We start from the raw sequence: 26,276 nt of genomic DNA on the forward strand, positions 1-26,276 counted from the left end.
GCAATCAAACCGTGCCAGAATATAATTGCACATGAAGAATAAGTGGATATTATATCCATACATTACTGGCTGTGTATAAATATGTCAATCCCTTGTCTCCTTTCAGGGTGGTGGGTAAACCTGGCATTCCTATTGGACCCATTAAGTTCAAAGATGTTACGGCCGACGGTGCTACGCTGAAGTGGGTCGCTCCTAAGGACGACGGTGGCTCAGAGATCACAAACTACATCCTAGAAAAGAGGGACTCGGTCACCCACATGTGGGTGACTGTGTGCTCCACCGTGGAGACCAACACCATGAGAGTGACGGGTCTCCACGAGGGCACAGAGTACATCTTCAGAGTCTGTGCTGAGAACAAGTATGGCGTTGGAGAGGGACTCAAGTCTGAGCCAATCGTTGCTAAACATCCATTCAGTAAGTGACTGGAACTGATATTTTAAAAGCTCAATGTTTAAGTGTTGAACTTACAAGTTGAGCTTGTCCTGACTGCACGATGTCCCTGTTTTCCTCTAGATGTTCCTGATGCTCCTCTTCCACCTCAAGTCATGAGCATGCGCCACAACTCTGCTTACCTGGCCTGGTCTGACCCCAGAAAGACTGGAGGGTCTCCCATCACAGGTGCAGTCAGCTTGAACATTTGTTATTTTGTCTTAAATTATTTGGCTTTGATTCTTATGTCACTTTAATGCTAGGGTAATCCTGAAAAACTCAATCTAGTTGCTAAACAAGTTACGAAACTGAGCAAGAAAGTCTCGTCATCAACACTAACAGCCTGCTCCAAAGCCACGCCCCCAAAAGGATCATTATGAACTTAAACAACTAACCGGGCTGTTGTTAGTATGCACAGCTGTCAAGATAGCAGCTTGCAGAAGGCTGCAGTGATGAGCAATAAGTGCATGGGCAGGTAGATAGGCAGGTAGACAGGTATACATGCAGGTAGACAGGTAAACAGGCAAACAGGCAGGTAGATGGGTAGGTAGACAGGTAGACAGGCAGGTAGACGGGTAGGTATACATGCAGATAGACAGGTAGACAGGCAGGTAGACAGGCAGACAGGCAGTTAGACAAGCAGGTAGCCAGGCATGTAGACAGGCAGGTAGCCAGGCAGGTAGCCAGGCATGTAGACAGGCAGGTAGCCAGGCAGGTAGACAGGCAGCCCGTCCAATCATCACATTCTCTCTGAACCAAATGATGGAACTCCTGCGACAGCCACGGATTTTCTTATTTTCCTACTCAGTGTATTGTGATCCATTGATTGCTTTCAAGTTGTATCGAGGATTCCAACAAAACATCTTCAACCCTGCCTTAAAAGTGATCTTGATGTGGATTGTGTTTGTTTACCCCCTGTGTGCTACATTCAGGCTACCATGTTGAGTTCAAGGAGAGGAACAGCATGTTGTGGAAGAGAGCGAGCCCGTCTGCTTTGAGGATGAAGGAACACAAGGTAACTGGTCTGACTGAAGGTCTGGAATACGAGTTCAGAGTCATGGCCAACAACCTGGCTGGCACCGGAAGACCAAGTGCACCCACCGATCCACAGGTGGCACTGGATCCCATTGGTGAGTGTACGAGTGGCAACAAGTTATATAAATGACTAATTCTGTAAAATATGCAACAATACATTAATATGTGTACCTCTGTCATTAGATGCACCTGGGAAACCTGATGTGATCAGCATCACCCGCAGCACCGTGACTCTGCAGTGGACCGAGCCACAGTCCGATGGCGGCCACCGACTGACCGGCTACATTGTTGAGAGGCGCGACCTGCCCTCTAAGATCTGGGTGAAGGCCAACAACGTTAATGTTGTGGACCCTGCATTCACTGTCACTGATTTGCAGGAGGGCTGTAAATATGAATTCAGAATCAGAGCAAAGAATTCTGCTGGCGCCATCAGCCCGCCCTCCGAGCAGACAGATACTATAATCTGCACAGATGAATATGGTGAGATATAAAACTACCACTAAGATCTTGTCTCACTTGCATCTCAATATATCTTCAATGATTATCTCGGCATAATGCGTGATCAATAAAGTATTTCCTTTTTCGTCCAACAGCTGCCCCAACCATTATTATTGAAGCTCAGGTAAAGGAGGGTCTGACTGTCCGAGCCGGCGATACTATTGTCATCACTGCCACAAGCATTTTAGGCAAACCTGCACCAACCTCATGCTGGTCAAAGGGAGGAAAGTATTTCAAACCCTCTGACCTTGTTCATATTGAGACCACGGCAACTTCCTCCACTCTGTCCGTCAAATATGCCGGCAGGAAGGACTCTGGGGAGTACATCATCACTGCCAGCAATCCCTTTGGTGTAAAGGAAGAAACCGTCAAAGTCACCGTTCTGGATGTTCCTGGAGTTCCTGGACCCATTGAAACCAGTGGTGTCTCCTCTGAAAAGGTGACTCTTATCTGGACAGCTCCTACCGAGGATGGAGGCTCTCCTATCAAGTATTACACCATTGAGAAGAGAGAAACCAGCCGCCTGCTCTGGACTATCCTGGAGGAGAAGGTCATCGACTGTCACTATGTTGCTACCAAGCTCATCCAAGGCAATGAGTACTTCTTCAGAGTCTCTGCTGTGAACCAGTACGGTGCCGGTGAGGCATCTCACTCTGAGGCAGTCAAGATGGTTGATAGATTCGGTAGGTGCAGTTAGTTTCTCAATTCATCTCATATCCTACATCTGGGCCTAATTTTTATACAGATAAAATGTCTCTGGAAGAAGAATAGAGACTACTTAGATTCATGAATGTGTTTCTTCTATTTTTGTCTGTAGGTCCTCCTGGTGCACCATCTAAGCCAGAAGTTGGCAAAGTCGATGGACATTCAGTCACTGTGACATGGAGGAGACCAACCGAGGATGGGGGAAGTGACATCATAGGTTACTGTGTTGAGAAGAAGGAGAAAAAGGGCATGAGATGGGTCAGGGCCTCCAAGAAATCCATTGCTGAGCTCAGCTGTGAAGTCAGTGGTCTCACTGAGGGCATCGAGTACGAGTTCCGTGTTCTTGCTGAGAACAGAGCTGGCTTTGGAGAGCCGAGTGAACCGTCTATGCCCATCAGAACAATAGTTGTTGCCTGTAAGTGTTTCAGCTGTGGACAGCTAACAGACACCTGCATCCAGCAATACATGTATTCTTATGTTAAGATGCTTAAAAGAATTCACCACTTTTATAAAATACTATGTTTAGTTTTAAAGAACACTAACCACTTCTTTTATGTCTGACAGATGTGCCTGGACCTCCAGTCAATCCAAGAGTCACAGACACAACCAAGAGCACTGCCACTCTGAACTGGGGGAAACCCCTGGATAATGGTGGCCTTGAAGTTACTGGATACCTGATTGAACACAAGAAGGAAGGAACAGAAGAATGGGTGAAGGACACTCCTTCCTCTCCACTGAGGATCACAGAGTTTGTTGTTGCCGGGCTGGAAACTGGTGCAAAATACCACTTCAGGATTAGCGCTGTGAATGCTAAGGGAGCAGGAGAGCCTGCGGAAACTCAGGAGCTGTTTGAGATTGTAGAGCGTCCAGCTGAACCCGGTTTGGAGCTGGATGTTGAGTTGAGAAGAACCCTTGTCGTCAGAGCTGGCTGCTCCATTCGCCTCTTTGTGCCAATCAAGGGACGGCCTACACCTACTGTCACCTGGACTAAGGAGGGGGATCCTGTGCCCCGTGCCGTCATTGACAGCACAGAGTCATTCACAATGCTGATCATCCCTGAGAGTTCAAGGATTGATGTGGGTAAATATGAGCTGACCCTCGAAAACTCAGCTGGAAAGAAGAGTGCCGCTATACATGTGAGAGTTCTGGACTCACCTGGACCTCCACTTAACCTAAAACCAGTCCACATTGACAAGGAAAGCATTACTCTTCAGTGGGAGATGCCTCTCATTGATGGTGGAGCAAAGATCACCAACTACATCATTGAGAAGAGAGAATCAACACGCAAGGCTTTTGCTACTGCGGTTACAAAATGCCCAAGCACTTCAGTCAGGATTGCCGATCTGGGTGAAGGCTGTGAGTACTACTTCAGAGTGTCTGCCGAGAATGAGTATGGCATTGGTGAGGCAGCTGAAACTGCTGATCCAATTCGTGCATCACAGACACCAACTGCTCCAGAGAGCATTATTCCTACTGATATCACCAAAACCTGTGTGAGCTTGGCCTGGACCAAACCCAAGCATGATGGTGGAAGCAGAATTACAGGATATGTCCTCGAAGCCCAGAAGAAAGGAACTGATTCGTGGGCACATGTAACAGCAGTCAAGACCATGGACTTCACAGTGAAGAATCTTAATGAGACGGAGGAGTACATCTTCCGCGTTATGGCTGTCAACAATTCAGGTAGAAGCGTTCCACGTGAGAGCAAACCCATTGTTGTCAGAGATTCTACTTTGCTGCCGCAGTTTGACCTCCGTGGTGTATGTCAGAAGACTGTTATTGCCAAGGCAGGAGATGATATCAAGGTTGAAATTCCAGTGATCGGACGTCCCAAACCAACTATCTCTTGGCAAAAAGATGGCACAGCCCTGAAGCTCACACAGAGAACCAGTGTGGAATCTACTGCTGCCACGGTTATCCTCAGCATCAGTGAATGCAACAGAGCTGACAGTGGTTTATACACTATGACAGGAAAGAACATCGTTGGTTCTGTGACAGACAACATCATCGTCAAAGTACATGATGTACCTGGGCCACCCAAGGGACCAGTTAACATCGTGGAGATAGCTCGTACCTATTGCATCTTTGCATGGGACACACCCGAGAATGATGGAGGTGTTCCAATCAACAATTATGTGGTTGAGATCAGAGACACCACTTCCCAAACATGGACAGAGCTGTCTGCCACGGTCATCCGTACTATGTTCAAAGCCATTCGCTTAAACACTGGATCAGAGTACCAGTTCAGAGTAAAAGCTAAGAACAGATATGGTGTGGGACCTCCCATTACCTCACACTCAGTGGTGGCTGCCTATCCTTTCAAAGTCCCTGGACCTCCTGGTACTCCTGGTGTTGTTGCATTTACCAAGGACTCCATAACAGTTGGCTGGAATGAGCCTGTGGTTGATGGTGGCAATGAAGTAATTGGTTATCATGTTGAGAGGAAAGAAAGAAGCAGCGTCATGTGGCAGAAGATCAGCAAGAGTCTTGTGAAAGGAAACCTCTTTAAATCCAGTGGGCTTGAAGCTGGAGCTGCTTATGAGTTCCGTGTCATGGCTGAAAACATGGCTGGAATTGGTAAGCCCAGCAAGGCCTCAGAACCAATACTGGCCTTGGACCCTGTAGACCCACCAGGTCAACCTGAGCCAATATTTGTCAACAAAAACGTCATCACCATTCAGTGGACAAAGCCTGAGTATGATGGTGGTTTCAAACTCACTGGCTACACAGTGGAGAAGAAAGAACTGCCTGCTGGGCGCTGGATCAGAGCCAACTTCACCAACATCACTGAGACCACATTCACTGTCAGTGGACTGACTCAAGATGCCTCTTATGAGTTCCGTGTTATAGCCAGAAACTCAGCAGGTGCAGTGAGCTTGCCCTCTGAGCCATCAGACCCAATTACCTGCAAAGATGACATCATTGAGCCACGCATTATGGTTGATGCCATCTTTAAGGATGTTGTTCTACTGAAGGCAGGAGAGTCCTTCAAGCTCGACGCTGACATTGCTGGTCAACCAACCCCATCTATGGCTTGGACCAAGAATGGAAAGGATATTGAGAACACAATGAAACTGAATGTAAAGTTTACAGAACTGACAACTACTCTGACCAACAAGGACTCTATAAGATCAGATGGAGGAGAATTTGTTTTGACTGCCACTAATGTTGGTGGATTTGCTAAGCACATCTTTAATGTCAAAGTGCTTGACAGACCTGGACCACCAGTTGGACCTCTTGAGGTTTCCAATGTCAACGCTGACAACTGTGTAATCACCTGGGCTGCACCTGCCGATGATGGAGGTGCCAAGATTGAAGGATACGTGATTGAGAAGCGTGAGTCAAGCAGACTGGTTTGGACCAATGTCGTTTCAGACTTGCAAGTAACACAATATAAGGTGACCAAGCTGCTCAAAGGAAATGAATATATCTTCAGAGTTATGGCAGAAAACAAATATGGACTTGGCGAGTCTCTTGATTCAGAGCCCACTATTGCAGACAACCCATATGTGGTTTCAGATCCTCCAGGAAATCCTGAGGTGACAGCTATTACTAAAGATTCAATGATTGTTATGTGGCAAGCGCCTGTGAGTGATGGTGGAACTCCCATCACCAACTACAATATTGAAAGGAAAGACAGAATAGGCCTCCGCTGGGTCAAATGCAACAAGAGGAAGGTCAAAGATCTACAATTCAAGGCAGCAGGCCTTGTTGTTGGACATGAATATAAATTCAGAATTATTGCTGAGAATGCTGCTGGAGTGAGTGCTCCAAGTCTCTCAAGTCCATTCTACAAGGCCACTGATGCACTGTACAAGCCAGGAGCCCCATGCAACCCCAGAATCTTGGACACAACCAAGTCCTCAATTACTGTCGCCTGGAACAAACCTGTATATGATGGTGGCTCTGACATCACTGGCTATATTTTGGAGACCTGCATCCCATCTGAAAAGGAGGAAGAGGAGGAATGGACCATTGTGACACCCAAAGAAGGACTCCTTGCCACTTTGTTTACCATTATTAACCTGAATGAGAAACAGGAGTACAAGATTAACATCTCTGCTGTCAACAGTGAAGGAGTTGGAGATGCAGCATCTGTACCTGACAATACCAAGGCAGAGGACAGGCTCCTGCCACCTGAGCTTGATTTGGATGCTGAGCTCCGCAAGCTTATCAGTCTTCGAGCTTGCTGTTCACTCAGGCTGTTTGTGCCTATCAGAGGCAGACCAGCTCCTCAGGCTAAATGGACCAAAGGAGATGGTGAGCGTATTGAGAGGGCAACTATTGACAGCACAACATCATACACCTTACTCGTAATTGAAAATGTCAACAGATTTGACAGTGGAAAGTATAATCTCACAGTTGAAAATAGCTCCGGATCCAAGACAGTTACAGTCCAGGTCAGGGTGCTTGACACACCAAGTGCCCCACAGAATCTCAAGATTACTGCTATCACAAAGGAATCCGTCACTTTGACTTGGGAGCCACCTGTGAACGATGGAGGAGTTAAGGTTAATAACTACATTGTTGAAAAACGCGAGTCCACAAGGAAAGCATATGCCACAGTCAATGCTAACTGCCATCATACCACCTTCACAGTTGACCAGCTCTTGGAAGGATGCAACTATTACTTCAGAGTTTTGGCTGAGAATGAATATGGCATTGGCCTCCCCATTGAATCTGGTGAATCAGTGAAAGTGTCTGAGAAACCACAGCCACCTGGCAAAGTCTCTCTTAAGGATGTTACAAAAAGCAGTGTCACCCTCTCCTGGGAGAAGCCAGAGCATGATGGTGGCAGCAGAGTGGGCTGTTATGTTGTTGAGATCCAGCCTAAGGGTGTTGATAAGTGGACCCAGTCTGTGATTGTAAAGGAAACAGAAGCTACTATTAGTGGACTCAATGCAGGTGAAGAATATATGTTCCGTGTTGCAGCAAGAAATGAGAAGGGAACAAGTGACCCACGACAGATTGGTGTGCCAGTGATCGTAAAAGATCTTGTGTTTGCACCTGTTGCCAAGATGTTGTTCAACACATTCAGTGTGTTAGCAGGAGAAGACCTGACAGTAGATGTTCCTTATGTTGCACGTCCCAAAGCAGCTGTCTCCTGGGTAAAAGATGGTCTGCCCCTGAAGAGAACTACCAGAGTTAACTATGGAGCAACGGAGACAATGCTAAACCTCAAGATAAAAGAAGCTACTCGAGATGATGTCGGCCAGTACCATATTACTATTAGCAACACAGCTGGAGAGACAACAGCTGACATTGGCATTGTTGTGCTAGACAAACCAGGACAGCCAGGAGGTCCAGTTAAGGTGGAGGAGGTCACTTCTGACAGTGTAACCATCTCCTGGAACCGACCAGAATATGATGGTGGTTGCACGATCAAAAACTACATTGTGGAAAAGAGAGATGCATCCACAACTGCCTGGATGGTGGTATCTCCGAACCTAGCAAGGACCAAAATAAAGGCAGGCAGGTTGAAGACTGGTTCTGAGTATCAATTTAGAATCACAGCAGAAAACAGATATGGAAAAGGTCAAGCTCTTCTCTCAGAGTGTATTGTGGCTCAATACCCATACAAGCTACCAGGACCACCAGGAACACCATCCATTGCAGTCTGTAGCAAGGACAGCATGGTGGTGGCCTGGAATGAACCTGTGATTGATGGTGGCAGCACTATCTTGGGCTACCATCTTGAACGCAAAGAGAGAAACAGCATCCTTTGGGTCAAACTCAACAAGTCTCTTATTACTGACCAAACCTTCAAGACTGCTGATCTGGAACCAGGAATGGAATATGAGTACAGAGTTTATGCAGAAAATATTGTCGGAACAGGCAAAGTGAGCAAAGTATCTGAGGGACGAGTTGCTAGAGATCCTTGTGACCCCCCTGGCACGCCAGAGGCCACAAAGATCACTAAAGACTCCATGACCATTGTTTGGACCAAGCCTGAATATGATGGTGGTGCAAAGGTTATGGGTTACGTTGTGGAAAAGAAGGAGCTTCCTGAAGGTCGTTGGCTGAAGGCTAACTTCACCAATGTCATTGAGACCGAATACGTTGCAACTGGACTTGTGCAGGATGATCAGTATGAGTTCCGTGTCATTGCCAGAAATGCTGCTGGTGTTTTCAGTCTGCCCTCTTACAGCACTGGTCCTATCACTGCCAGGGATGAGATTGAACCACCACGCCTCAGCATTGACCCAGAGTATACACAGACTGTTGTAGTTAATGCCGGAGACAACTTCAAAATTGATGCAGATGTTCATGGCAAACCATTGCCCTCTATCTACTGGATGAAGGGAGAGCAGGAGCTGGGCAACACTATTCATAGAGAAATTAAGAACACACCCATTAAAGCTTATATATCTGTCAAGGAAGCTAAACTTTCAGATGGAGGCCAATACACTCTGCTGCTGAAAAATCTAGGGGGAGAAAAAGCTGTACAGGTCAATGTTGTTGTTTTAGATAAACCTGGCGAACCACAGGGACCTTTTGTTGTCACAGGAATAACCAAAGATCGATGCTGCCTTGCATGGAAACCACCACTACAAGATGGTGGCAGCAATATCTCTCACTACGTTGTAAAGAGGAGAGAGACAAGCAGGCTAGTCTGGACTGTTGTTGATCCAAAAGTAGAGAAGATTTGTTTAAAGGTCACGAAGCTCCTGGAAGGAAATGAGTACATCTTCAGAGTCCATGCTGTCAACCAGTTTGGAGTGGGTGCACCACTTGAGTCTGCTGCTGCCACAATGAAAGATCCGTTTGAGGTGCCTGGAACACCCAAGAGCTTGGACGTTTCAGATATTAAAAAAGATTCAATGGTGCTCACGTGGGAGGCTCCTTCCGAAGATGGAGGCAGTCCTATCACTGGATACATAGTTGAGAAACATGACAAAGAAGGTGTAAGATGGACAAGATGTAACAGGAAAACAGTCACTGACTTGACTTTCAAGGTCACTGGACTCATGGAAAGGCATAGTTATGAATTCAGAGTTGTAGCTGAGAATGCTGTAGGCCTTGGTGAGCCAAGCTCCCCAACTGTGTTCATCAAAGCACTTGATCCCATCTTCAGGCCTGGCCCACCACACAATCCAAGAGTAACTGACACAACTAAAACATCAGTATTCCTGTCATGGGGCAAGCCTGTCTGTGATGGAGGCTGCGAGATTCAGGGATACGTTATCGAGTGTTGCACTACCACAGAGCAACCGGCGCCAGCTGAGGCTCCTACTGAGGCTCCTATTGAAGCCCCATCTGCCCAGGCAGTCACCACAGATGCCCCTGCTGAGGAATGGATAATGTGCACACCTCCAACAGGTGTCAAGAAGACCAAGTTTGAAGTTGTAAACCTGAAAGAAAACCAGGCATACAAGTTTAGAGTATGTGCTATCAACAAAGTTGGAGTTGGTGAGCATGCCGATGTTTCTGGAGCTGTTGTTGCCCAGGACAGAGCAGAGGAGCCAGACCTTGACATTGACCCAGAACTGAGAAAGATTGTGACCATTAAAGCTGGAGCTTCGCTCAGACTGTTTATTCCTATCAAAGGAAGGCCCACTCCTGCCATAAAGTGGGACAAGGATGAAGCTGCACTTAAAGAGACAGCTCAGGTCGAGGTGACCAGCAGTTACTCATCCCTTGTAATTGACAAGATGAGCAGAAATGACAGTGGAAAATACACCATCACTGCAGAGAACACCAGTGGAACCAAATCTGCATTTGTTGTTGTCCGTGTTCTTGACACACCGAGTGCTCCTGTTAGCTTAAAGGTGAAAGAAATAACAAACCAATCTGTGACACTGGCATGGGAGCCACCTCTGTTGGATGGAGGGTCCAAGATCAAGAACTACATTGTTGAAAAGAGAGAAAGCACTCGCAAAACGTACGCAGCTGTTGTAACAAATTGTCATACTCTTTCATGGAAGATTGAGCCACTCCAGGAGGGTTGTAGTTACTACTTCCGAGTCCTTGCTGAAAATGAACATGGTGTTGGCCTGCCTGCAGCAACTACAGATCCTCTTAAAGTCTCAGAGGTGCCCCAGTCTCCAAAGAACTTGATTGTTACAGATCAAACCAAAACAAGCATATCTTTGGCCTGGGAGAGGCCCGAGTATGATGGCGGTAGCAGAGTCATTCAGTACCTGCTTGAGGTGCAACTTAAGGGCCAGGAGAAGTGGTCTGGTGTTAACACCTTTAAGACAATGGAGACTACTGTTTCTAAACTGAACCCAGGAGAGGAGTATCTGTTTAGAATTATAGCAGTCAATGATAAGGGAAAGAGTGACCCCAAAGTCCTTGCTGGTGCAGTGATGACCAAGGACTTAGTCTATGAGCCAGATGTTCGACCAGCATTCAGCAGCTACAGTGTCAAAGTGGGCAAAGACCTGAACATTGATATTCCCTTCTTTGGAAGACCTAAACCAAAAGTCTCATGGACGAAAGATGGAGCCTCTTTGAAGTTCACTACCAGAGTAAACCTTCTCAACACACCAACACATACAACACTGAGCATTAAGGAGGCAGCAAGTGATGATGGTGGCATGTACAGTATACACGTTGCTAACTCAGCTGGAACGAAAGACACAACAGTTGAAATTATTGTACTTGACAAGCCTGGCCCTCCATCCGGCCCTGTGAGGTTCGATGAAATCACAACACAGAGTGTCACTCTTTCATGGGATCCACCAAAGCACAATGGTGGCTGCCAGATTTCTAATTACATTGTACAGAAGAGAGCTACTACCTCAACAACATGGGAAAATGTTAGCATCAACTATGCCAGAACAACAATTAAAGTGCCTAGACTGAAGACTGGAGCCGAGTACCAGTTTAGGATCATTGCTCAGAACCGCTATGGCAAGAGTCATGGTCTGGATTCATCTAGTGTGGTTGCTCAGTATCCATACAAAGAGCCAGGCCCACCAGGCACTCCCTTCATCTCTTCTCTCTCTCGGGACCACCAGATTGTTGAGTGGCACGAGCCTGTCCAAGATGGAGGCAGCCCTGTCCTGGGCTACCATCTTGAAAGGAAAGAGAGGAATAGTATTCTCTGGATCAAGATCAACAAGACACTTATTCATGAGACTGTTTTCAAGAGTCACCCCTTGGAAGAGGGTGTTGAGTATGAGTACCGGGTTTATGCTGAAAATATAGTTGGCATTGGCAGGTGCAGTAAGCTCTCAGAGGGCTGTGTTGCCCGTGACCAATGTGATCCCCCTGGTGCACCAGAGGCCATCCATGTGACCAAGGACACCATTGTCATCCAGTGGACTAAACCAGAATATGATGGTGGCAGTAATATAACTGGCTATACTGTGGAGAGACGTGATCTGCCAGAGGGCAGGTGGGTAAGGGCAAACTTCACTAATGTGATTGAGACCCAGTTTACTGTCACTGGTCTGACAGAAAATGCACAGTATGACTTTAGAGTCATTGCTAAAAATGCTGTAGGGACCGTCAGTAAGCCATCCTACAACAGTGGACCGATTACTGTAAGTGATAAGTTGGAAGCACCTAAATTCTCCATTGACCCAGCATTCATCAAAACCATTACCATTAATGCCGGTGAGACCTTCAAGTTAGATGCCGATGTCCATGGCAAGCCGCTTCCCACAATCCAGTGGTTCAAGGATGAAAAACCAATCGAGAATACATTCAGACTGGAGATTAAAAACACAGAAAACCATGCAATGATTGTCATTAAGGACTCTGTTAGAATCGATGGTGGAATATACACACTCCAGCTGACAAATGAAGCTGGCAGTGAAACTGTTCCATTCAAGGTCTTGGTCCTGGACAGGCCTAGCCAATGTGAAGGACCCCTGCACACCGCTGGAGTAGCTGAAGATAGATGCACACTGGTATGGCATGCCCCTCTACATGATGGAGGTAGTCCTATTAAGCATTATATAATCGAGAGAAGAGAAACCAGCCGTCTAGCTTGGACTATTGTTTCTAACAGCTGTGAAACCACATGCTGCAAAGTCACCAAATTACTGGAAGGCAATGAGTATATGTTCCGTGTCATGGCAGTTAACAGTTATGGTGTCAGTGAGCCACTGGAGTCTAGCGGAGTGATTATGAAGACTCCATTTGTTCCTCCTGGTCCACCTCATATTGAGGATGTATCCAACATTGCTCATGATGGCATGACCGTCACTTGGTCAGCCCCTGAGACTGATGGTGGCAGTGAGATTACCAATTACATCCTTGAAAAGAAGGACAGAAATGGAATAAAATGGACCAGATGCAACAGACAGAAAGTCACTGATCTCTCCTTTAGAGCTACAGGCCTAACCACTGGCCATGAATATGAATTTAGAGTGGCTGCTGAGAATGTAGTTGGAGCAGGAGAACCAAGTCTGCCAAGTTCATACTACAAGGCCAGTGATCCCAAGTACAAACCTGGTGCCCCAGCCTACGTGAATGTGATAGACTCCACAAAGAGCTCGATAACAGTGTCATGGGGTAAACCTCTGTCTGATGGTGGCAGCACCATTCAAGGATACATTGTTGAAGTCTGTAAGGCTGAGGAGGAGGAATGGACCATGGTCACTCCCCCCACTGGCCTGCGTGTCAACAAATATGAAATTACCAAACTAACTGAGGGTCAGGAGTACAATATACAGGTGTGTGCTTTGAACAAGCTTGGAGTTGGTGAGCCAGCAGGTCTCTCTGGAACAGCTAAACCAGAAGAAAGGTTGGACCCACCACAGATCCACCTAAACTCTGAGCTGAGGAAGGGCATCACCTTGAAAGCTGGTGGATCTGTTAGGATCAATATACCATTCAAGGGCAGGCCAACACCTGAGATTAAGTGGACTAAGGATGAGGGAGACTTGACTGAAAAAGCAGTGGTTGAGAAAGCTCTCAACTTCACACAGTTGTCCATTGACTCATGTGACAGGAGTGACTCTGGAAAATACACCCTCAGTCTGACGAACAGCAGTGGAACTGTGTCTGAGTTTGTTGCTGTGAAAGTCCTGGATACACCTGGCTCCCCACAGAACCTTGTGGTTAAAGAAGTCAAAAAGGACTCTGTCACTCTGGTATGGGATGCCCCACTGATTGATGGAGGTTCCAAAATCAAGAACTATGTCATTGACAAACGTGAATCAACCAGAAAGACATATGCAAATGTTTCAACCAAATGCACCAAGACAACATTCAAAGTTGAGAACTTGATTGAAGGTGCTTTGTACTACTTCAGAGTCATGGCTGAGAATGACTATGGAATCGGCCAGGCTGTTGAAACAAAGGCAGCTTTCAAGGCCTCTGAGGTTCCACTGCCTGTTGGAAAAATCTCCCTCACTGATGTCACCAAGGCCAGTATCTCACTGGCCTGGGAGAAACCAGAGCATGATGGTGGCAGTAGAATTGGTGGCTACCTAATTGAGATGCAACCCAAGGGTACAGATAAGTGGGGAGTTGCAACAAATACAAAGACATGCGAGGGCACTGTCATAGGCCTCACAGCAGGAGCAGAATACCTATTCCGTATCATTGCTTACAATGAGAAGGGAAAGAGTGAGCCAACGTCACTTGCTGCCCCCATTGTTGCCAATGACATTACCATGGAGCCCAGCATTAAGATGCAATTTAATACCTACAGTGTATTAGCTGGAAAGGACTTGAAGTTGGAATTCCCTGTGCTTGGCAGGCCCAAACCTAAAGTCTCCTGGACCAAGGATGGTCAATCTTTGAAGGTGACATCCAGAATCAATGTCATAAACACACCGACAACAACTGGAATTCAAATTACTGAGGCATGCAAGGATGACTTTGGCAAATATTCCATCACAGCAACCAATAGTGCCAGCACGATCACTGAGGATGTGGCTGTCATTATCCTTGACAAGCCTGGTCCACCAAAAGGTCCACTCAAGGTTGTTGAAGTGAGCAACACCTTTGTTCATCTCTCCTGGGAGCCTCCAGTGTACATGGGGGGATGCCAGGTAAAGAACTATATAGTGGAGAAGAGAGACACCACCACCCAAACATGGCAGTCAGTCACCACACAGCTTGCTAGAACAGCTTTCAAGGTCACCAAGCTGAAAACTGGTGCAGAATACCAGTTCAGAATCATAGCTGAAAACAGATATGGAAAGGGTGCATCTCTGGACTCCAAGTCCATCATTATTCAATATCCATACAAACCACCAGGGCCTCCAGGAACACCATTTGTCAAATCTGCATCAAAGGAAATGATGATCATTGAATGGAATGAGCCAGTCAATGATGGTGGAAGTACAGTTATTGGGTACCACCTAGAAAGCAAGGAGAGAAGCAGCATCATGTGGAACAAACTGAACAAGATTCTTATAACTGATACTCAGTTCAAGATCTCCAATCTAGAGGAGGGTATTGGCTATGAATTCAGAGTCTCTGCTGAAAATATTGTTGGCATTGGCAGATGCAGTAAAGTGTCTGAGTCCTTTGTTGCTCGTGACCCATGTGATCCTCCTGGTGCTCCTGAAGCTGTATCTATTTCTAAGACCGTAATCAAGATTCAGTGGACCAAGCCTCAGTATGATGGTGGCAGCAAAGTAAATGGATATATTGTGGAAAGGAAAGATATGTCCTCCCCTGATGTACACTGGGTAAGGGCTAATTTCACTAATATAATTGAGACTGAGTATACCGTTACCGGCCTGACAGAGAATGAGCAATATGAATTCAGAGTTATTGCAAGAAATGCAGCCGGAACCTTCAGCAAGCCATCCGACAGCTCTGGACCTATTACTGCTACTGATGAAATTGAACCACCAAGGGCTTCAATGGATCCCAAATACAAGGATGTTATTATTGTCAATGCTGGAGAACACTTGCTTCTTGATGCTGACATCTATGGAAAACCAATTCCTGATGTTGTCTGGCTAAAAGAGGGCAAGGAAATGAACAAAGCCCTGCGCATTGAAGTAAAAACTACACAGAAACGTGCAGCCATTACCATTAAGGATGTAACCAAGCTTGATGGTGGCCACTATGACCTGGTCCTCAAAAATTTGGGTGGTACAAAGATCTTCCCTATCACTGTCAAAGTCCTTGATAAACCAGGTCCACCTGCTGGACCCATGAGAATGACAGGAATCATGGCTGACAGGTGCGTCCTTGCCTGGGCTGAACCAACTCTGGATGGTGGGGCTAGTATCACACACTATGTCTTGGAGAAGAGAGAGACTAGCAGGTTGTCCTGGACAGTAGCTGGACCAAATATCAAGGGTCTGTACCATAGACTAACAAATTTGCTTCCTGGAAATGAATACATTTTCAGAGTCAGGGCAGTCAACAAATATGGTTTTGGCGATTATCTCGAGAGTGAAGCCATCATTGCACGCAATCCTTACAAGCCACCTAGTGCTCCTGGAACTCCAGAAGCAAGTCAGATCACAAAGGAATCTATGGTTCTGTCATGGACTGCTCCAGAACAGACTGGCGGAGCTGAAATGGAGGGCTACCACCTTGAAAAACGTGACAAAGATAGTGTAAGGTGGACAAAATGCAACAGACAAAAGCTGACTGACAACCACTTCAAGGTCACAGGTCTGATGATAGACCACTTCTATGAGTTCCGTGTTGCTGCTGAAAATGAGGCTGGAATGGGAGACCTTAGTGAATTGTCCCTACTACAAAGAGCGTGTGATGCCACAACAGCACCTGGACCTCCACACCATCCTAAAGTGACAGACTACACAAAGTCTTCTGTGTCTCTGTCCTGGGGCAAACCTGACTTTGATGGGGGTGCCTATGTAAAGGGCTACGTTGTTGAAATGAGGGAGTATACACCAGTGCCTGGAGAAGCAGAGGAGGCAGAAGTAGCACCGGCAGTAGAGGCACCAGTTGAAAAAGAATGGACCATGTGCACTCCACCCACTGGCACACAAGCCACTAAACTCACTATCACAGACCTGAAGGAGGGCAGAGAGTACCAGTTCCGTGTCTGTGCAATCAATTCCGAGGGAGTGGGGGAAGCTGCTAATATCCATAGCACTGTGGTTACTTCTGACAGAGTAGAAGCACCAGAGATCGAGCTGGATGCTGATCTCAGGAAGGTTGTATCTGTCCGTGCAGGTGGAACTCTGCGTCTGTTTGTCACCATCAGAGGAAGGCCGGAACCTGCTGTGAAGTGGGAAAAGGTTGAGGGTACTCTCACCGAACGTGCTGGAATTGATACCACCAGTTCATATACCATGCTTGTCATTGACAATGTCAACCGCTTTGACAGTGGTAAATACTCACTAACACTAGAGAACAGCAGTGGTGCAAAATCTGCTATTGTTGCAGTGAGAATTTTGGATACACCAAGTGCACCACAAAGCTTTTCCGTGAAGGAGCTCAAGAAGGACTCAGTGACTCTTGCCTGGAATACACCACTTACTGATGGTGGTTCTAAAATCACAAACTACATTGTAGAGAAAAGAGAGTCTGTCAGGAAGGCCTATACCACCGTCACCAGCAACTGCATGGTCAACTCATTCAAGATTGAAGAGCTGCCTGAGGGGGGAATCTTCTACTTCAGAGTCTGTGCAGTTAATGAATATGGCCAAGGACAGATGGTTGAAACCAAAGAAATCAAAGTGTCTGAGGTACCACAGCCACCAAGCAAGGTTAGCCTTGTAGATTTGACAAAGACCAGCGTGTCACTGACATGGGACAAACCTGTTCATGATGGTGGAAGCAAAGTTATGTGCTACAATGTAGAATTTAAGCCCAAGAGTGGAGATAAATGGGGCACAGCATGCACAGTCAAGGTGACTGAAGCAACTATTCCTAATCTGACTCCTAATGAAGCCTATTTATTCAGAGTTGTTGCAATCAATGAGAAGGGCAAGAGTGAGCCAAAGGATCTTGGTTTGCCTGTGGTTGCAAAGGATGTTGCAATTGAACCATCGATCAACTTACTCTTTACCACATACAGTGTGAAGGCTAAGGGTGACCTCACTTTTGAGGTTCCAGTCAGAGGCAGGCCTAAGCCTGTTGTATCCTGGAAGAAGGATGGCCTTCCTTTGAAGCAAACATCATCAGTTACTGTCTTAAACACTGCAACCTCATCCAAAATTATCATCAAAGAAGCTAGCAGAGAACATGTTGGCAAGTATGAGATCACCCTGGCAAACACAGGAGGAACTGTCACAGCAGATATTGGAGTTGTTGTCCTCGATAAACCAGGTGCACCTAAAGGTGTCCAAGTGGATTCGGTGACATCAGACAGCATCACACTGTCCTGGTCTCCACCAGATTATGATGGCGGCTGCTCCATCAGTAACTATATTGTGGAGAAGAGAGACACGAACACCCAAGAATGGCAGATGGTAGCAAGTAATGTTGCCAGAACATCTTTCAAGGCTGGCCGCCTGACACACGGAGCGGAGTACCAATTCCGCATCTATGCAGTCAACCGTTATGGAAAGAGTACATATGTGGATTCACCTGGAATCACTGCTCAATATAACTTCAAACAACCTGGACCTCCTTCCACACCTGTAGTGAAGTTGGCCACCAAGTCTTTCATGTTGGTGATTTGGAACGAGCCAGTCATTGATGGTGGCAGTCCTGTTGTGGGCTACCATCTGGAGAGGAAGGAGCGTTCCAGCATTCTTTGGACAAAGATGAACAGAGGAATGATTAAAGACACAGAATACAAAGTCATTGGAATTGAAGAGGGCATGATGTATGAATACCGTGTTTATGCTGAAAATATATCTGGTATTGGTAAATGCAGCAAGATCTGTGAAGCTGTAGCAGCCAGAGATCCTTGTGACCCGCCAGGCACACCTGTGGTCACGGCTGTTACCAGAACATCTGTCTCCATGTCTTGGGATAAACCAGAGTATGATGGTGGAGCCAAGGTTTCTGGCTACACCATTGAACGCAGAGATCTTCCTGAAGGACGCTGGACAAGGTGCAACTTCACCAATGTGCCTGAGACCCGCTACGATGCAACAGGCCTTACAGAGAACAGTCAGTATGACTTCCGTGTCATTGCTAAGAATGCAGCTGGATTGTTCAGTGAACCATCTGACACCACTGGCTCCATCACTGTCAAGGACGATGTAGATCCACCACGCATTATGATGGATGTCAAGTTCAGAGAGACATTGCTTGTGAAAGCAGGGGAAACTCTGAAGATTAATGCTGACCTTGCTGGACGTCCTGCCCCTGTCATTTCCTGGACCAAGGATGGCAAAGAGATTGAGCTGAGAGCCAGAATCCAGATTGTTTCCACAGATACCACCACTTCTGTCATTGTGAAGGATAGCATCAGAAAAGATTCTGGACAGTATGTTCTGACTTTACAGAATATTGGCGGAACAGTTACCATGCCAGTAAACTGTGTGATTCTAGATAAGCCAGGACCCTCAGCAGGGCCTCTGCAGATCACAAGTCTCACAGCTGAAGCATGCACTCTGTCATGGGGTCCTCCTCAGGAAACCGGTGGTGCTGACATCACACATTACGTTGTTGAGAAGCGTGAGACGAGCCGCTTGGCATGGACAGTGGTGAAGGGAGACGTCTCAAAAACATACCTCAAAGTCACAGGACTGCTCAAGGGTAACGAATATATCTTCAGGGTTTTGGCTGTCAACAAGAATGGACTTGGTGAGGCTCTGGAATGTGATGCTGTAAAGATCACAGATCCATACACTTTTGCCACTGCTCCAACTAATGTTGATGTCACTGCCATAACTGGTGATTCAATGACCCTCACCTGGTGCAAGCCAGCCAGTGATGGAGGCACCCCCATCACTGGATATGTGATTGAGCGCCGTGAGAAGACTGGTATGCGCTGGGTCCGTGTGAACAGAGAGCCCGTTGTTGAATGTACCACAGTAGCAACCAAACTGCGCCAGGGTTGTGAGTATGACTTCAGAGTCTATGCTGAAAATGAGGCTGGTCTCAGTCCTCCAAGTGAACGATCTGCATCATTCAGAGCAGTCGATCCTCTGGTTGTGGCTTCTCGCCCAACCAAGCCAAAGATCATCAGTTCAACCAAGGAAAGTGTGTCCATTGTCTGGAAACCACCAAGACATGATGGTGGTACTCCGATTCTTGGGTACAGTGTAGAATACAGAGAGTACATCCACAAACCAGAGCCAGAGGTTGTTGGAGAAGAGGAAGAATATGAGGAGGAGGAGGAAGAGGAAGTACCTGAATCACCCGAAGAACTAGCAAGATGGGTTGAGGCTATCCCTCTTACCAAGAGCTTGGAGTTCACGATCACTGGACTAAAGACAGATGCAGAATATGAATTCTGTGTCAAGGCAATAAACAAAGTTGCCAGCAGTGTGCGTAGTGCATATTCAGATGCAGCCACAGCAATGGACAGAACTGCAGAGCCATCATTTGATGTTGACATTGAGATGCGTAAAGTACTTATTGTCAAGCATGGCATAGCATTTACTCTCAAGGTACCATTCAAGGGAAAACCAGTGCCATCAGTGGCATGGGCCAGGGAAGGTGTTGATCTAAAGGTCAGAGGAACCATTGAATCAACAGAATCAAGCACTTCACTGACCCTTGAAAAGTCAACCAGAAATGACTCTGGAGAGTACTCCGTCACTATTGAATCGCCACTGGGAACAGCAACATTGCCCATGGTTGTCAAGGTGCTCGACTCTCCTGGACCTCCTGTCAACGTTAAAGTTTCAGCAGTGACCAGGGATTCTGCAACCATCAGTTGGGAAGCTCCAGAGAATGATGGCGGTGATGCCGTGAAGGCCTACCATGTTGAAAAACGTGAGGCCAGTAAGAAGGCTTGGGTGTCTGTGACCAGCAACTGCCACACATTGACATTTAAGGTGAACGACTTGCAGGAGGGAGCCATGTATTACTTCAGAGTTATTGGAGAAAATGAGTATGGAGTAGGTGTCCCTCAGGAGGCCAAGGCTGGAACAAAGATTACAGGTAATGTAGTGAACTGACACTTTTTTTCAATGTAGAAGCTTCTTATGATTTTTACCATTCAACAAAATGTGCCTCATGAAATCTCTCACTGTCTTTTACAGAGGTACCAAGTGCTCCCATGAAACTGGGAGTTACAAATGTTACCAAGGACAACGTTACGATTGCCTGGACAAGACCAGAATATGATGGCGGTAGCAGAGTCACTGGGTACCTCATTGATGCCCTGGAGAAGGGACAGACCAAGTGGGTGAAGTGTGCCACTGTGAAGACCATGACCCACACCATCAAGAGCCTGAGGGAGTGTGCAGAGTACTACTTTAGAGTCCGTGCCGAGAACCATGCCGGACTCAGTGAACCAAAGGAGATGATCGTACCCGTTATCGTCAAGGAAATACATGGTATTATCTTTTGATTTTAGTTATTATTATTGTCCCCAGAAAACAAGATGTTGTTAAAAATGTATTTATTTTTCCTTCAAAGGTATACATGATATAAAATAATGACTGGGAATGTAAAGGTACTTTTGAAAAGCCATGGAATTTGTGAATATGACATTAATTATCACATTGATGTCTTCTTCTTAAACAGAGGCTCCTGAATTTGACCTGAAGAACTACCCCAAGAATACAGTGTATGTGAGAGCAGGATCCAACCTAACCTTTGAGATTCCTCTCAATGCCAGGCCCATGCCTAAGGTGACCATGTCCAAGAACAATGTTGTCATCAAGGGATCCAAGAGACTCCTCACTGAACTTACTCCAGACAGTTTAATCATCACCCTAAATGAAAGCATTTCAAGTGACGCTGGTAAATATGAAGTCACTGCCTCTAATGCGGGAGGAACCACCAAGATCTTCCTTATCTTCGTTGTGCTGGACAGACCCGGACCTCCTATTGGTCCAATCGAGGTCGGTGAGGTCGGAGAAACCACAGTATGTCTGAAATGGGCGGTTCCAGAGTATGATGGCGGCAGTCCTGTTACCAACTACATTGTTCTGAAACGTGAAACCAGCACTCCTAACTGGGCAGAGGTGTCAACTAGCATTGCCAGAAGCTTAATCAAGGTGACTAAGCTGACCAAGGGAGAGGAGTTTCAGTTCAGGATCAAGGCTGAGAACCGCTTCGGTGTCAGTGATCATATTGACACCAAGCCAATCATGATAAAACTTCCATACAGTAAGTAATTGTGTGTGTGTGTGTGTGTGTGTGTGTGTGTGTGTGTGTGTGTGTGTGTGTGTGTGTGTGTGTCTTACTCTTTTAATCATCCATTTCCTTTGACACCTTTATGGATGATCTTTCTCAAGAAACATTAACATGACTGTTGTCCATTGCAGCCAACCCTGGGCCTCCATCCACACCATGGCTCGGCTTTGTATCCAGAGAGAGCCTCACAGTCTGCTGGAATGAGCCAGTCAATGATGGTGGAAACACTGTCATTGGCTATCATCTCCAGATGAAGGAGAGAAGCAGCATCCTCTGGCAGAAGGTCAATAAGACACCGATCTCAGGAAACCAGTGGCGACTCACAAACATCTGCCCTGGCCTCTTCTATGAATTCAAGGTGGCAGCTGAAAATGCCGCCGGTATTGGAAAGATGAGCAAGACCTCTGAAGAGGTGCTTGCTATTGATGCCTGTGGTAAGTGATTTTAATTTGGATCTCTGTCTCCAGCTTTAAGGAGACACATAGCATTTAATAACATAAATGCTTACGCTAAGACTGTTGTTTCACTAAAGTTGTATGTTTCACAATTTGATGTTGCAGAGCCCCCAGCAAATGTCCATATCACAGAAGTCACCAAGAACTCAGTCAGACTGGCCTGGCAGAGGCCTCCATACGATGGTGGCAGCAAGATTTCCGGCTACAGTGTGGAGAGGAGGGAAGCTCCCAGTGACAGATGGGTGAAGGCCAACTTCACAAACATCATTGAGATGGGCTTCACTGTTTCTGGACTGAACCAGGATGAGTCTTATGAGTTCAGGGTATATGCCAAGAATGCTGTTGGGTCCGTCAGCAACCCGTCGCTCGTTGCTGGTCCTGTCACTTGTGTGGACGCATGTGGTGAGTATTTAATCTCTGTTAGCATGTCTTGTTTAATTGTATTGGATTTATTTATACATTACTTATATCGATATCCCGTGTCCCACAGGTGCCCCTGCTATTGACCTTCCTCCAGAGTATCTGGATGTGGTTCAGTACAAGGCTGGAGCTTCAGTTAAGCTCCAAGTTGGAATCATTGCCAAGCCTCTGCCAACCATTGAGTGGCTCAAGGACGGAAAAGAGCTGGTAGCAACTTCTACCCTGTCTATTGAAAGCACCACCGACACCTCTGCAGTGCTGATCAAGGATGCTGCTCGCCTTAACACCGGCTCTTATGAGGTCAAGATCAAGAATGTTCTGGGCTCAGCATCTGCAAACATCAGGATTGAAATCCTAGGTATTTAGAAATTCTTGCTTCACCTGTTCATATTTCCATAATTCTGAATATATCAAATGTAAATGGAGATGCTTTAATGTGATAATCTTCAATCATTCCTGTATTTTTTTATCATATGCACTTTCTTTTACCCCCTTAGACAAACCTGGAATCCCAGCCGGTGCCATTGTATTCAACTCCATCACAGCAGACAAGATGACCTTCAGCTGGCAGCCTGTGCCCGAGTCCGACCAGGGAGGTTTCCAGGTGACCCACTACATTGTTGAGAGGCGTGAAACTAGCCGAGTGGTCTGGTCGACAATTTCAGACCAACACGAGGAGACATACGTCACCGTCAGCAAGCTACTGCGTGGAAATGAGTATGTGTTCCGTGTAATGGCCGTTAATAAGTGCGGCGTTGGAGAGCCACTGGTGTCGGAGCCGGTCATCGCTAAGAACACCTTTGGTAAGTTTTGGGCTGTTGGATGCTGTGAATTTGATTGTTCTTCTGAGTGTGTGTTTTCTAGTCCTTTGACTTTTGCTGTTTAGGTAACACTCTACATACATTAAATACATTACTCTGCAGCACTTATCTATTGTCCTTGTGTTTTTTACAAATTCTTTGATTTAATTTAGTCATTTCTTAACATTTCTGTTCTATATTTCTATAGTAACTCCTGGGCAGCCTCATACTCCTGAGGTGAATACCATCACCAAGTCCACCATGGTAGTGGAATGGGACAAGCCAGGTGTAGACGGAGGTAGCACAGTGACGGGCTACTACCTGGAGAGACGCGACAAGAAGAGCTTACGCTGGATCAGAGTTTACAAAGACCCTGTCGCTGGCATCAAACAGACCGTCTACCATCTGACAGAAGGAAACGAGTACCAGTATCGCATCTGTGCCATTAACAGGGCCGGAGAGGGTCCATTCTCTGATGCATCGGACTACTACAAGGCTGCTGACCCAGTTGGTAAGTGGTCTAAAATTCACAGATTTCCAACAAAAACAAGAGAGATAAATACAGTACACTTCCATTAAACAAATACATCCTACTAACAGATCCACCAGATGAGCCTTGCAAGCTGAAGGTGGTGGACTCCACCAAGACGTCCATCACCTTAGGCTGGTTCAAGCCAGAATGGGATGGAGGCAGCGAGGTCACCAGCTACGTGGTGGAGAAGCTTGTTGAGGGAGAGACAGAATGGGCTATGATTACCTCCAGGGGAGAGGTCAAGACAACAGAATACACAGTTCACGACTTAAAACCAGATGTCAACTACTTCTTCAGAGTCTCTGCTGTCAACTGTGCTGGCCATGGAGAGCCTCTGGAGATGACGGAGCCTGTGCAAGCTAAGGACATCCTGGGTAAATGAATCAAAGATATTGAAAATGTAAAGTGTGTTCAGTATGTAACACATATGTCTAGTTCATTTTTAGAATGTGACAATGTGTATTGTTCATGACTTTTACAGAGGCGGCCCAGATCGACTCAGATGTGGCCATGAGAACTCACTATATTGTGAAGGCTGGCAAGGATGTGGAGCTGTCTGTTCCTCTGAAGGGCAGACCTGCTCCCACTGCTTCCTGGAGTAAGGGAGAAGAATGCATCGACCGGGACCCCAAATACGAGTTTCACCACTCGGACACCACCACAGTTCTTGTGATGCGTGAGGTGACCAGGCTGGACACCGGAAAGTACACCGTGAAGATAGAGAATGGTGTCGGAGAGCCAAAGTCACTAACCCTGTCCATGAAGGTCCAGGATACTCCAGCTCAGTGCAAGACCCTGGTCCTGAAGGACGTGACCCGTGGAAAGGTGACTCTCTGCTGGGAGCCTCCACTTCTCGACGGGGGTGCTGAGATCACAAACTACATTGTTGAGAAAAGGGACTCTTCCAAGAGATCCTACTCTGCAGTGGCAAGCAAATGCACAGACACAACATACACCATTGAAGACCTCTCAGAGAAGACATCCTTCTTCTTCCGCGTGTTAGCAGAGAATGAGAACGGTGTTGGTGATCCATGTGACACACTTGAGCCTGTGAAGGCCACAGAGACTCCAGGGCCAGTCAAGGAGGTTTCTATGAAGGATTCATCAAAGACCTCTGTCACTCTGCAGTGGCTGAAGCCCGATTACGACGGCGGCAGCATCATCTCTGACTACGTCATTGAGCAGAAGCTCAAGGACCAGGAATGGTCTTTGGGAGGGACCAGCAGACCGTGTGAGTTTGAAGTCAAGAAACTCAAGGAGCACTCAGAGGTGTTCTTCAGAGTTGCTGCCAGGAATGAGAAGGGACAGGGCGACTTTGTTGAGATTGGGCCAATCAAGGTTATTGACTACATTATCACACCTGAGGCAAGCCTCGCAGAGTACCCAGGTGGCCGTATCAATGTTCGTCTGGGTCACAATGTGCACATCGAGCTGCCATACATAGGTAAACCTAAACCTTCTATCCTGTGGCTGAAGGACAACATGCCTCTAAAGGAGAGTGAACTAATTCGCTTTAAGAAGACAGAAAACAAAGCCACTCTAATGATTAAGAATGTAACCAAGGAGAATGAGGGTAAATACACTCTGACCCTTGACAATAAAGTCTACAGGAAATCCGTCCACATCTATGTTACCACACTTGGACCTCCATCAAAGCCTGTTGGACCCATCCGCCTGGATGAAGTGAGAGCTGAGAGCATCACGATCTCCTGGGATGAACCCAATGACGACGGTGGTGGAGACATCTCCTGCTACGCTGTAGAGAAGCGTGACACCTCCCAGTCTGACTGGAAGATGGCCTGCTCCAGTGTAGAGGATACTCAGTTCAAGGTCGCCAACCTAATCAAGGATATCCAGTACCAGTTCAGAGTGCGTGCAGAGAACAGATACGGTGTCAGCGAGCCTCTTATCTCCCAGATGGTTATTGCCAAGCACCAGTTCAGGCCTCCAGGCCCACCAGGCAAGCCCGTTGTGTACAATGTCACCAACGATGGCATGACCATCCAGTGGGAGCAGCCCATCTATGACGGCGGTACCCCCATCCAGGGCTTCCATGTGGAGAAGAGGGAAAAGAACAGCATCATGTGGCAAAAGGTGAACACTATGCTGATCAAAGAAACGGATTACAGAATCTCGGAGCTCATTGAAGGTCTCGAGTACTCCTTCAGAGTCTACGCCCAGAATGATGCTGGCCTCAGCCGAATGAGTGACGAGAGCAAGCCAATCATGGCTGTCAGTCCTGTTGGTGAGTGCAGATTTCGATCATTATATTATTTTGTTTCTTTGTTAATGTTA

General features: G+C 46.7%; 1 protein-coding gene across 1 annotated transcript in view; it reads left to right on the top strand.

Moving 5' to 3' along the window:
* Positions 1–26,276, top strand: part of LOC306741702 (titin-like) — a gene marked incomplete at its 5' end in the record, with an annotated part of 162,411 nt that overhangs the window by 114,840 nt on the left and 21,295 nt on the right. Inside the window, 16 exons of the mRNA XM_079224017.1 lie at positions 107–414; positions 514–618; positions 1,362–1,559; positions 1,648–1,944; positions 2,058–2,645; positions 2,780–3,082; positions 3,232–20,571; positions 20,673–20,969; positions 21,160–21,747; positions 21,906–22,208; positions 22,335–22,631; positions 22,720–23,007; positions 23,147–23,452; positions 23,658–23,960; positions 24,050–24,355; positions 24,463–26,226. Coding sequence (XP_079080143.1) covers positions 107–414; positions 514–618; positions 1,362–1,559; positions 1,648–1,944; positions 2,058–2,645; positions 2,780–3,082; positions 3,232–20,571; positions 20,673–20,969; positions 21,160–21,747; positions 21,906–22,208; positions 22,335–22,631; positions 22,720–23,007; positions 23,147–23,452; positions 23,658–23,960; positions 24,050–24,355; positions 24,463–26,226 — 23,591 coding nt within the window. The remainder of the gene's footprint in view (positions 1–106; positions 415–513; positions 619–1,361; positions 1,560–1,647; positions 1,945–2,057; positions 2,646–2,779; positions 3,083–3,231; positions 20,572–20,672; positions 20,970–21,159; positions 21,748–21,905; positions 22,209–22,334; positions 22,632–22,719; positions 23,008–23,146; positions 23,453–23,657; positions 23,961–24,049; positions 24,356–24,462; positions 26,227–26,276) is intronic.

Source organism: Taurulus bubalis (genome assembly GCF_910589615.1).
Source record: "Taurulus bubalis genome assembly, chromosome: 1".
In the NCBI taxonomy this organism is placed as follows: domain Eukaryota; kingdom Metazoa; phylum Chordata; class Actinopteri; order Perciformes; family Cottidae; genus Taurulus; species Taurulus bubalis.